This window comes from Vicia villosa, linkage group LG4 (assembly GCF_029867415.1).
Source record: "Vicia villosa cultivar HV-30 ecotype Madison, WI linkage group LG4, Vvil1.0, whole genome shotgun sequence".
Taxonomy (NCBI): Eukaryota; Viridiplantae; Streptophyta; class Magnoliopsida; order Fabales; family Fabaceae; genus Vicia; species Vicia villosa.
Genome location: NC_081183.1, coordinates 189,028,357 through 189,040,644, shown reverse-complemented (window position 1 = coordinate 189,040,644; position 12,288 = coordinate 189,028,357). Strand labels below are relative to the sequence as shown.

General features: G+C 34.0%; 1 protein-coding gene across 1 annotated transcript; it reads left to right on the top strand.

Moving 5' to 3' along the window:
• The first annotated feature begins 495 nt into the window (after positions 1-495).
• On the top strand, positions 496-2,772 carry LOC131598557 (uncharacterized). Its single transcript, XM_058871144.1, has 4 exons — positions 496-708; positions 1,629-1,816; positions 1,978-2,153; positions 2,621-2,772. Exons 1-4 carry the CDS (start codon positions 496-498, stop codon positions 2,770-2,772), a joined length of 729 nt encoding a protein of 242 aa, XP_058727127.1.
• The last annotated feature ends 9,516 nt before the right edge of the window (positions 2,773-12,288 follow it).

Here is a 12,288-nt window from a genome sequence, read left to right as displayed (position 1 = left end):
AGGAACTTGTTTAAAGCCCATATTGAGAAGGAAATTGGCCTTGTGATCAAATCCATGAGATCCGTCCAAAGAGGAGAGTTCACTTCAAACGAATTCCAAAAAGCATGGTGAAGACAATGACATTTAGCGACAACTGACAGTACCAAGATCCCCCAACAAAATGGAGTAGTAGAGATAAAGAACAGGACAATCCTTGAGATGGCGAGGAGCATGCTAAAAAGCAAGATACTAAAAATGAACTGTGGGTAGAAGTTTTTGCATGCATGGTCTATCTCTCAAACCGGTTTCCAACAAGAAACGTGTTGGGAAAACACCACAAGAAGCCTGGAATTTTCCATTTAAGAGTCTTTGAAAGCATAACTCACAATCATGTACCAAATGAGAAAAGAAGCAAACTAAATGTTAAAAGCAAAAGTACATCTTCATAGTACGACAATAACTCCAAAGGCTACAAGCTCTATAGTCCTGATATAGGGAAGATTATCATCAACCGAAATGTCATTTTCAATGAAGAAGGAATTTGGGATTGGAAATCGTGTAATGAAGACTATAACTTCTTTCCACAATTTTGAAAAAGATGGCGTGGACCTAGAGGAACCAAGAGAAGATACTGCCAGCCTGCCGTCTTCACGGACCATGAGTTTTGAAGAGGGAGAAATATCAAGTGAAATTACTCATCACTTTAGAATTTTTAAAGAGATTTACGAGGTAACCGAAAATATAGACAATCTTACTTTTTTGTCTATTTTCGGATTGTGAGACCATAAAATTTCAAGTAGCATTGGATAAGAAGACTTGGAGAACTTCCATGCACAAAGAGATCAAGGTGATAAAGAAGAATGAAACTTGGGAGTCAGCCTCACTTTCAAAAGGGAACAAGGTGATCCGTGTGAAGTGGTTGTATAAAGCAAAGAAGAACTCCGAAGGATAAGTTGAAAGATACAAGGCAAGATTGGTGGAAAAAGGATATAGTAAAATAGCCGACATCGACTAAGGCGAGGTATTCGCTCCAGTTGCCCGATTAGAAATTATGGGACTAATCATTTCAGTGGCATCTCAAAACAAGTGGAAGATACATCAAATGGATGTCAAGTTAGCCTTCTTAAATGGGGTCCTTGACAAAGAAGTCTACATTGAGAAACGACAAGGCTACAAAGTCAAGGGAGAAGAAAAAAGGTCTTGAAGCAAAAGAAGGAATTCTACAAGTTCAAACAAGCCCTAAGAGCTTGGAATGTTCGAATTGATAAGCATTTCGACGAGAAGTACTTCATTAAGTCTCTATATGAGCACACAATCTATCAAAGTGCAAGGTGTAAATATTTTGATTGTGTGCTTGTATGTAGATGCCTTGATCTTCACGGGGAACAATACAACCATACTTGAAGAGTTCAAGAAAGAGACAACAAAAGAGTTCGAGATGACCGACATTGGATTCATGTCTTAGTACCTCAACATTGAAGTGAAACAAGAAGATCATTGAATCCTAATCACCCAGAAAGGCTATACTAAAAAGGTACTCAAGAAGTTCAAACACGTTTGAAGCAAACCCTGTCAACACATCAATGGAATATATAATCAAGCTGTCAAAGCATGAAGAATGAGAAAGGATAGATCCATCATTCTTTAAGAGTCTGGTTGGAAGCTTACAAAATTTAACATGCACGAGTCGTGTCATCTTGTATGCCAACGGAGTTGTCAGTCGATGCATTGAGTATCCAACAATAACTCATCCGAAGGCGGCAAAAAGGATTCTTCGCTACATCAAAGGTACATCAAACTTAGGCTTGTACTACCGTGTTTCTGATGATTGCAAGCTCGAAAATATAGCAATAACGACTAGGGCGGAGATGTAGATGACCGAAAAAGCACAAGTTGCTTGAATTTCTACATTAGAAACACAACCTTCACATGGATGTCAAAGAAGTAGAGGATTTTCACTATTTCAACATGAGAGAGGGAGTACGTGGCGACCACTTCATGTATTTGTCATGCAATATGGTTGCGAAACATGTTAAAGGAGTTGAGTTTGCCGCAAAAGATGCCGACAAAGATATTTGTGGACCATAAGCCAGCAATAACTTTGGCAAAGAACCCAATCTTCCATGATCAAAGTAAGCACATTGACACATGTTATCACTATATTTTAGAGTGTGTTTCTAGCTAGGGCTGTTCATAGAATGGTTCAGTGAGATAACATAATAGAACCAAACCAAACCATAGTAAAAATATACTCAAACTGAACGAAACCGTTTCAATTTACTTAGTAACTGAACCATAATCATTGGTTTGGCATACCATTTTGAAATTCCAAATGGCACAAAAACCATTAAAAGTTAATTTTTCTCAAACCAAACCATTTATTAATGAACCATATCCGTAAACTTTTTTTATTTTTATTTTTTAAATTAAAACTTATTATTTTTTAGTAAATTTCATTTTCAGTTTTGGTTTGGTTCGTTTATAGTTTCGGTTTGGTTTGTTTTTAGTTTCGGTTCAGTTTTAGAATTGTTTGTGCAATATGGTTTGGTTCACTAACCAAATATAAAAGTTCAATTATTTTAATTTCAATTTAGTTCAATTCGGCAATTCGATTGAGTTCATGGTTTTTTGAACAACCATATTTCTAGCAACGATGTGCAGTTGGAGTACATGAAGACGCATGACCAAACAATTGATATCTTCACCAAGCCTCTCAAGCGTGAAGACTTTGTCAAGTTAAGATATTTACTTGGAGTTGCAAAGTTAAGTTTTAGGGAGGCATTGAATTTTTAAATTGATTTTGGGTTTGATAGTGTTTGGGCCTTAGGAATTTTAAGCCCAAATTCATTTTGTAGTATCCAACTTCTAGAAGCTTATTCTAGAGAGAACCATTGAATTCTCTAGAAGATATGAATAAATTAGGATTTTTGTAAAATAGTAAAGAATATTCTAGAAAGTGATTTATAGCCATTAGATTAAGTTTGTGGTGGCAAAATCTTAATCATTAATTTAAAAATGTCACTGGTATAAAAAGAGGTGATGTACTTGAGTTTGTATCAAATCAAAATTATAAACACTCAACAATACAAAAAGTCTTCCCTTTCTTAAAAAATTTCATTTCCTCTCCAATACTTAAACATTTTCTCCACCTACCCAAAACTTCTTTCCAATATGCAATTCACCATTTTTACAATAAATTACATAAATTTTTTTTTTGAACTTCTGTCTTAAACAAAATTGTCATGCTTACTAAAACACACAGCTGTGGATGTGAAAAAAATACTAAAGAATTTTCGCAATGTCTTATGGAATTACTTCCTTCACACCTACTACTTCATGTTTTAGTAAGTATATATATATATATATATATATATATATATATATATATATATATATATATATATATATATATATATATATGTGGTTTAAGTAAGAAGCTCAAAAAAAAAAGTTTTGTAATTGATTATCGTTTGAAAGGCCAGCTTAACGATTTGCGCCCCTTGAAATTATATGAATCATGATATCTTAAAAATGTTTGAAAGACCAATCCAACGACATTCATAAGAACCAACAAACACTAACTAGAGTTTCCAATCATGTACATAGAGATCCATGCATATGACCTATGTTGGATTCGCTGCAGTCTAAATCTACTTCATATCACAATTTAATTCATAAATTATAATTTTTATTAAAACATCGATACTCAATCTAATTTGTTGGTAAAAAGTAGTGATATTGATAAGCTAAATTAATGGTTGAACTAGAATTTTCTGGCTAAATATTTTTTTCCATTATAATGTATCTGGGTTTTTATGTAGACCAAATATATTCATTATTTAATAAATTTAAAAAGAGAATATTTGCTTATAATTCAGACACGAGGGAGTAGATAAATACTAAACAATATAAAATTATATATATTTTTCTTTTCAATTAAGATGATAACACAAATTACCATTCATCTAACTATCAAAATTGCTTTAAATTACCAGCAAGAAATCGTAGTAGCCGCTTCTTGTAAGTGTAATCTTGCATAAGCTATATACTAGTGCTTTATTAGGGTTTAAATTCAAAGTTCATTTGGGTTGTTCTAGATAATTCAATCTTATTATTATTGGGTTTTAGAAATGATTTCAAATATTTCTAGAATTATTCCTCCATAATTATCCCCAATTCCAATAATTTATTTGAGTTTACCATTATGTCCTTATTTAAATATTTAAATTTAGTTTTTTTTCTTCATTTGTTCATTAAATAATCCAGTTTAAAGGTGAGAGTTAGGATACTTTAATTCAGTTGTACATTCTAGAACTCTTACAAAGAAAATATCCGATCCACATAAATTCTTGGGAGTCATCCAAGTAACTAATCCGATGTATTTTTATTTGGCAATTTCTCATTGTATTTTTATTAGAAAATTTCTTTACCCACCTCTCTATGGGGTCACCCCCAGCGAAATTCCCAACTTACCCCTGCTTCGGAGATTCATCTCCGAAGTTTTTTTTTATAAATTTTTTTATGTTTCGGAAATGCATTTCCGAAATGCATCAAAATTCATTTATTTTTTACAATCTGGTAAGAAATGTGGACACATGTGCCTATGTAAGCCTTCAAAGACGGTTACCTTCTAAGAAATGTGGTAACACTTTCCTACTTAAAAGCCTACGTAACAAAAATTGGGAAGCTCCACAGCCACGCCCTATTTAAAAGAACAAAAAACCTTTTGAAATTTCGAAGTTCCCTTTTCCTTCTCCCCACCACTCTCAGACGGTTAACTTCTAAAACACTTTCCTATTTAAAAGCTTCTCACCCATTTTTCTTTCAAAATATCCCAAATCATTTTCGATCCTAAGTCTTCTTCTTTGCTTTAACGTTTTCTATCTCTTGTTACTGCTTTCATCACAATGTCTCGCCGCGGTGCAGGAAATCATCCCGAAAATCGCCGGAGTCAACCATCTCCTGCACATTCTCAACAATCATCCATCAATGCTGCAGGATCAGGTCGTGGTGGTGGTGGCCGTGGCTCTCGCGGTGGACGTACCTCCAATCCTTCTTCCTCCGGACATCCACCTCCTTCGTCATATGCTCCGGCCCCGGTTACCTCTCCTCCGTCTGTTGTTGCAGCTCCGGTTGTTCGTCCATCTGTTTCAGCGCCGTTTGTTCCATCTGTCGCAGCGCCGGTTGCTTCCTTGAGTTCGGCTCTGATCTCCATCGAGAGCCTGACTGCCGAAGTTAAACAGAAGGCTACTCTAGAGTCGGCTCCGTCGTCTCAGAAGGAAAATTGGGAAGGAAAATTCAAGTTCGTGCTAATCATTTTCAGTTGCGAGTGGCTGATAAGGATCTACACCACTATGATGTAAGTATAGTTTTGTTCATAAGTTTTTTGTTGTTGTTTATTATGTTGGTAAGTTACAATGTGGTATGGATTTCTAGAGGATCAGGACTTTCTAACCTGTTGCAGCGTCTCCTCCATCGTCTTCATCCGATTAAATAAAGCGAATCGTTCTTGTTTGTTATTTTTCTTCTGTCCAGACCTTTTTTCGGAAGTGCATTTCCGAATTCCTTCAAGGGGGGTGAGTTCGGAGATGAACTTCCGAAACACCACATTTTCTGAAAATGTAACTTTATTTCGGAGATGCATCTCCGAAATCAATATTTTATATTAAAAAAAACACGTTTTCGGAAGTTCATTTCCGAAAACACCTTTTTTTTTAAAAAAAGTACCTTTTCGGAAATGAACTTCCGAAATAAGGGGTAGTGTTGTAAATTCACCAGGGGTGAGCAAGAAGGTTAGGAGGTGGGTGAAGAAATTCTCTTTTATTATTTTTCTTAAGTTTTTCTCGAAAATACTAAAATATTTTATGTTTTTTAAAATATATCTTTGAATGTACTAAATTTTATTTTAAATAAAATTTAATTCGGAAATATATATTTGAATAAATTTAAGCTTAATTCAGAGATGTATCTTTAAAAATGTTGTTTGTTTCAATAAAAATGAAAGAAAATCTTATTTAATTCTATATCACAAACTTATATTAATGTTTAGTTTCACAATTTAAATTATTTTTTAAATACGAATCGTTAGTTGCTTCAGTGGTGATTGACGCTTGATTTGGTAGTGAGAATCACGGTTCGATCCCCCACAACTATGATCGGAAGGGGTTGGAACCATTTGATGCTAGAACTGACCCCCGAACCGGACTAAATCGGTGGTGATAAACAAAAAAAATAAATTATTTTTTAAATAATAATATTTCATTTTAATTACATTATAATATATTTATATAATTACATTATAGTAATTTTTTAAAGTTGAATATATCTTTTACATTATAACTATATTTTTAATTAAATTTAACAAATATTTACCAAGTCAACAATAAAAAGTAAAAAAAAAAATTAAGTAAAAATTAAAGTTTATTTTTTGTTAAATTATAAAAAATAGTTTAAATTATATAAAAAAAATACTAAATTTGTGATAAAAAAATATTACTTTTAAAGAATGTATTTATAAATATTATAAGCACTTAAATATTTATTTCGATTAAATTATAGATATTTAAAATTCAATTGTATTTCACTATTATTATTATTATTATTATCAATATTATTATTATTAAACTTGACTAATTTTATAATTTTATACTATAAATTTATATTAATATATATTTTTCAATTATTTTAGACAAGATTGTATTTTTTGTAATTATACATATAAATATTTATTTATTTATTTACTATTAATAAATTATAAATAATAACTCATAGATAAAAAATGCATAGTTAATACTGGAAGTCTGGAACAAATGATATTTTTGGAGATACATCTCCGAATTAATCTTGGATTTATTCGGAGATATATTTTTGAACTAAATTTTTGTAAAAAATAAAATTTAATGCGTTTAAATATACATATCCGAATTCATTGAGAGATATTTTTGAATTTTCAAGGATACGCCCTATAGCAAGGGTGAAAAGAGAAATTGTCTTTTATTTTGATGTTATTTGTTGGACAATTTTTACTTGAGTTGTCTTATCCATGTAAAAAATACCACGGGTTGTGTTGATTCATTACCACAAAAAATATATTTTATCATTAATTGTTTACTTCAATCAACAAACAAACAACCGATGTGTAAATCATAAACGTCCTACATTTCAATTTTTAAAATAAAAATATTATATATTTCCTCGATTATGCTAGCAATCGAGAGAAAATGTTATGAGAAATTTTCTTTTAAATCTCAACAATTTCATTTAAACATATTTTATTTTTTAAAGTTTTTTATTTATGACCTATTCTCTCAATTCATCTGACAACGGAGGAGAAATGTTTTGATCAACCCCCTTTAAAATCTAATGACGTCATTTGATCTCATTTTATTTATGTCATATTCTCTTAGTTGATTTGACAATTGTGAGTAAAATATGTGAATTTACTTTATCGTCTATTTATAAAATAACAATTGTCTTTGTCAACTCATTAATTCACATAAAACATTAGCGATTCACATGAAACCTGCACCGAATAATATATTAAAACATTTTAATATAAATATCACAACAATTTATCTTGAAAACACATTCATTCATAATAAAAATATGGGTTAATACATATTTTCTCCCTGCCATATAGGGGTCATTTGAAAAAAACCTGCAAAAAAAAAGTTGAATGGGAGTTGAACCCACTCCCTTCAATTTGAAAGCCAAGCGCCTAACCACTAAGCCAAGTGGTTTGTATTATTCAATAACTACTTTGAATGGTATTAATAGCATACTGCATTTAAATGGTATTAACTAATACTGCATTTGTTTTGTTCAATATTTATATTTTATAATTAATACTATTTTAGTTTATATTTTACTGTTAACATTATTAATTAATATTTTTTATATTAATTAAAATTTTAGTTTATATTTTCTAATTAATATTAGTTTAATTAAATTTAATTTTTATATGTAATTTAATTTAATTAATGTTATTTTACTTTTAACGTTATATTTAACTTAATAAATTTAATTTAAAGATTTTATATAAATGTTTATATTTAATTTAATTTAATTTATTTTACTGTTAACGTTATTAATTAATATTTGTTTATATTAATTTAATTTAGTTTATATTGTCTAATTAATATTAGTTTAATTTAATTTAACGTTTATGTTTAATTTAATTTAATTTATTTTATTTTATTTATTTAATATTATTTTACTATTAATGTTATATTTAAGTTAATTAATTTAATTTAAACAATTTATATTAATATTTATATTTAATTTAATTTACTATTAACGTTATTAATTAATATTAAAAAAAAGTAACAGTAAAATATAAACTAAAATAAATTAATAAACAAATATTAATTAATATAAAAAAATATTAAATAAATTAAATAAAAATAAATTAAATTAAATTAAACATAAACGTTAAATTAAAATAATATTAATTAAAAAATATAAACTAAATTAAATTAATACAAACAAATATTAATTAATAACGTTAACAGTAAAATAAATTAAATTAGATATAAACATTTATATAAAATCTTTAAATTAAATTTATTAAGTTAAATATAACGTTATTAATAAGTTTAATTTATTAAATAGTATATTATTATTTATTAAAGCATAGTATTAAAAAATATGTAAATTAGTATGCAGTATATTATTATTTATTAAAGCATATATATAAAACGTAAATATGTAAATTAGTGTATATATATATATATATATATATATATATATATATATATATATATATATATATATATATATATATATATATATATATATATATAAAAGAAGCTACAGTAAAATATAGTATATAAAACATAGTATTAAAAAATCTACAGTAAATAGTATATAAAATATATATTAAAAAAATTACAGGAAATAATATATAATTAGTTGTATATAATTATTAATTAAATACAAATAATTAGTTGGATACTATAACAATAATTAAATGCAATCATATAACAAATTGGAACTCTCAGCCTAGTGGCTAGGCGCTTTACCTTGAAGTGGAAGGGAGTGGGTTCAACCAATTCTTACAATTTTTTTTTACAGGGATTTTTCAAATGACCCCTATATAACAGGGAAAAATAACTATTAACCCTTAAAATATTGTATGAGGTAGAACCCATTTCCTAGGATGGATTGTACACCAGGGAAATGTTTAAGGACTGATTCCTTAATATACTTCTCTTATACCTTAAAAAACATAAAAAGTCACAACAATTCAATAATTTTATTATTTCAGTCCTTGATTATATAATTATATAATTAAGTGCTAACTCACTTGTATTTTTAGTTTTGAAGTCTATGGTTTTTTGTGGTAGGATTCTTCTTTCCCGTTTTTTTCTGCTTTTGGGATATTCCCTTTCAACTTTACAGAGCAAAACTATTCATTCACAATATTTAATAATTTAACTAACTTTTTTCTTAATATTATAATATGTATTATGGATTAAAAACTTAGAAGTTTCTGTTTATAGCTGTCGGGTGGCCAAGAAGTAACGTGTTTAAATAATTAACAGTTAATTAATCAAATTACTGACGGCTATAGTAAATTTGCATGTGCGTGTGTGTTATTAAGAATAGGACTAGTTTTACCCAATTCCATAAAACAAATAATAAAATATTTATTTTTACAATTTAGCAAGTGGACTTTTTGAAGATTAATTTTTATGTATTATCAGTGTAAAAAGTCTTACACAATTAATCATGCACAACTATCCATAATTATTATTGTAGATATATTAAAAATAAAAACCAAATTAAGATCTGATAATTACTATTTACTTACGGATTAAAATTTTTTATACGGTGTATTTCAATTAAATTCATTTCCAATATAGTTACTGTTCTGGACTGGGCCAAGGTTAGGCCCAACATAGTTTCGGCCCAGTAAACCTCAGAGGCCCAGGTTCCTCCATGGCTCACTTGTGTCTAGGGTGCCCACCTTAGACATGCTCGGCAAGACCGTATCCACGGACCATATGGCGTCCGGCAAGACTTCTCCCCGCGAGCCATTCAACGCTCGGCACGCGCGCTCCCCGCGAGCACCCTCGTTGCCGAGGACCCTGCTCCTCGCAGGGCTCTTTCATATCCGACCTTCCGAATAATACGGGGCCAACGTGGTCCCTAAAAGACCGCGCCTCCCTTAAACTTCGGAGCGGTTAATCAGGACAGAGGGCATTCACGCACCTTCGATATTTCCGCTCAAGAAACCTGGCAGTCTCCTAGTTGGGCTTGGAAGTTCAACCCAGTAGCGAGATCATGGTCCAGCGCTGGGGGTTATAAATACCCTCTTTCACTAGAGGGTCAGGTATTCACTTCTTTTAACCTTTAGCTAGTACTTGCACTCCTTTGCTCGTCTACTCACTTTGGCATCGGAGTACCTTGCAGGTACACCCCCTCCTCCTTCCTAGAAGATCCGGTCCGAGCAGCCAGCGACGATTCTTCTGATCAAGTACGATCAGTGGCGCCGTCTGTGGGAAACTTGCTTCCCCATCTTTAACAAACAAAGATCAAAGCTAATCCTTTTCCGATCGTCATGGCTGACAACAACAACAACATCCCAAGCGATGATCCCTTCCTCCTGCAACATCTGATCGAGGAGTCCACCCGCGAGGGGGCGAATCGTCGTAGGCAGGAAGGAAATCGGCATACACCCACCGGGCAGAGAAGGCCCGAGCATGAGACCTCGCAACCTAGGAGGCAGCAGATCTAGAGCATCCAGCAGCTGCAGGGCCTCCAACAGGTTCAGAATGTCGAACAAGTCCCTCCCGAGGGACACGTTCAGAACGGGGAAGACGAGCAGACCCGAACCCACAATGGGCCAGAACATCCCCAAAATGAGAATGAGACTGACGCCATAGACGAGCATGCTGCTTCCTCATTCACCCACACCTCCGACAGGCGGAGAGACCGTCATGAAGAAGAGGAAGAGCCGCTCAACATTCCCGAGGATGCTGACCCCATCACCGTCCGTCTGCTCAAAGAACTGCAAAAGACGAACAGCCTCCTCCGAATTCATGACGACCGTATCCACGAGCTGGAAAGGAAGCGACGACACCGCCTCCCTCCGCAGAGACAATACCGGTCGCGCTCCTACTCCTCCTCACGCTTACCACCGAGGAGACACCGTCGGCGTTCCCCATCTTCTTCACGCTCTCCACCTAGAAGACATCGCCGCCGGAGATCACATTCCCGCTCTCCACCAAGAAAGAGCAGGAAGAATCAGAGACCAGATGTCACTGAAGCAAGAAGCCTCTCCCCTGAACAGGATCATCGGGGCCCTTCCAAAGCTGTGCTGAAACCCCGCGAGCGTCCTCCTCCTCGGGACAATCGCGCCAGTCCTGACAATGACCAGGGAAGACCCCGGCGTGGCAGACACTCAACTTCACCAGGACCGAGCGACGAAGAGGACTTCCGCAGCCCTTTGTCCGAGAACATCCGGAGAGCCCGCCTCCCTCGAGGGATGGAAAAACCGCCAGTGTTGGACCAATACGACGGAACCACTGACCCCGACGACCATATTCGGAGCATCGAAGCAGTCATGGACTACCACGTCGTCAAGGGCTCTATCAAGTGCCGCATCTTCCCGACCACCCTCAGGAAGGGAGCAATGACTTGGTACAGAAACCTCCGTCCCAACTCCATCCATTCCTGGACCGAGCTCAAGGAACTCTTATTGAGCCACTTCACAACCTCCCGACGACAACCGAAATCGGAGGCCAATCTCGAGGCCGTGATACAAGGACCCAACCAACCCCTTCGGGACTACCTCGACAGGTTCAACAAGGAAGCCGTCCAAGTGCAGACGGCCGACTACATGAAGAGATACCTCTTAGAACGAGGACTTCTCCCCGGAAGTGACTTCAAGAAGGCCATAAAAATTGAGAAGGTGCACACCATGAACGCCCTCCTCCGCAAAGCAAAAGCATTCATCGATTTCGAGGAGGGCGAGGCAGATGCGATCAAAGCTTCGAGGGGCAATGACGCTGCTCGCAGCTCAAACCTCGATGACTCAGGATCGCGCCGGGGACAGGATAAAAGGAGAGACGATAGGTCCCGAGACACCAAAGAGCTCCGAGGACCGGCAGGACGGTTCAACGATTACACTCCCTTGAACGTCTCGCGCGAAAAAATCCTGGCTGACTGCCAAAACACCGAGTTCAAGAACTCCAACATCAGGCCCCCGAAGTCAAATCCCACCAGACCGGGGACGGACAAATCCAAATACTACAAGTACCACAAGAGTCACGGGCATCTGGCCGACGAATGCATACATCTCAAAGA

Excerpts from the sequence above, each read along its gene's own strand:
- LOC131598557 (XM_058871144.1), top strand. The coding sequence starts at position 496 with ATGTCATTTTCAATGAAGAAGGAATTTGGGATTGGAAATCGTGTAATG. Across the intron at positions 709-1,628 it reads TTTTTAAAGAGATTTACGAG|AGTCTGGTTGGAAGCTTACA; the intron begins GTAACCGAAAAT and ends TCATTCTTTAAG. Across the intron at positions 1,817-1,977 it reads GTTTCTGATGATTGCAAGCT|ATGTATTTGTCATGCAATAT; the intron begins CGAAAATATAGC and ends GGCGACCACTTC.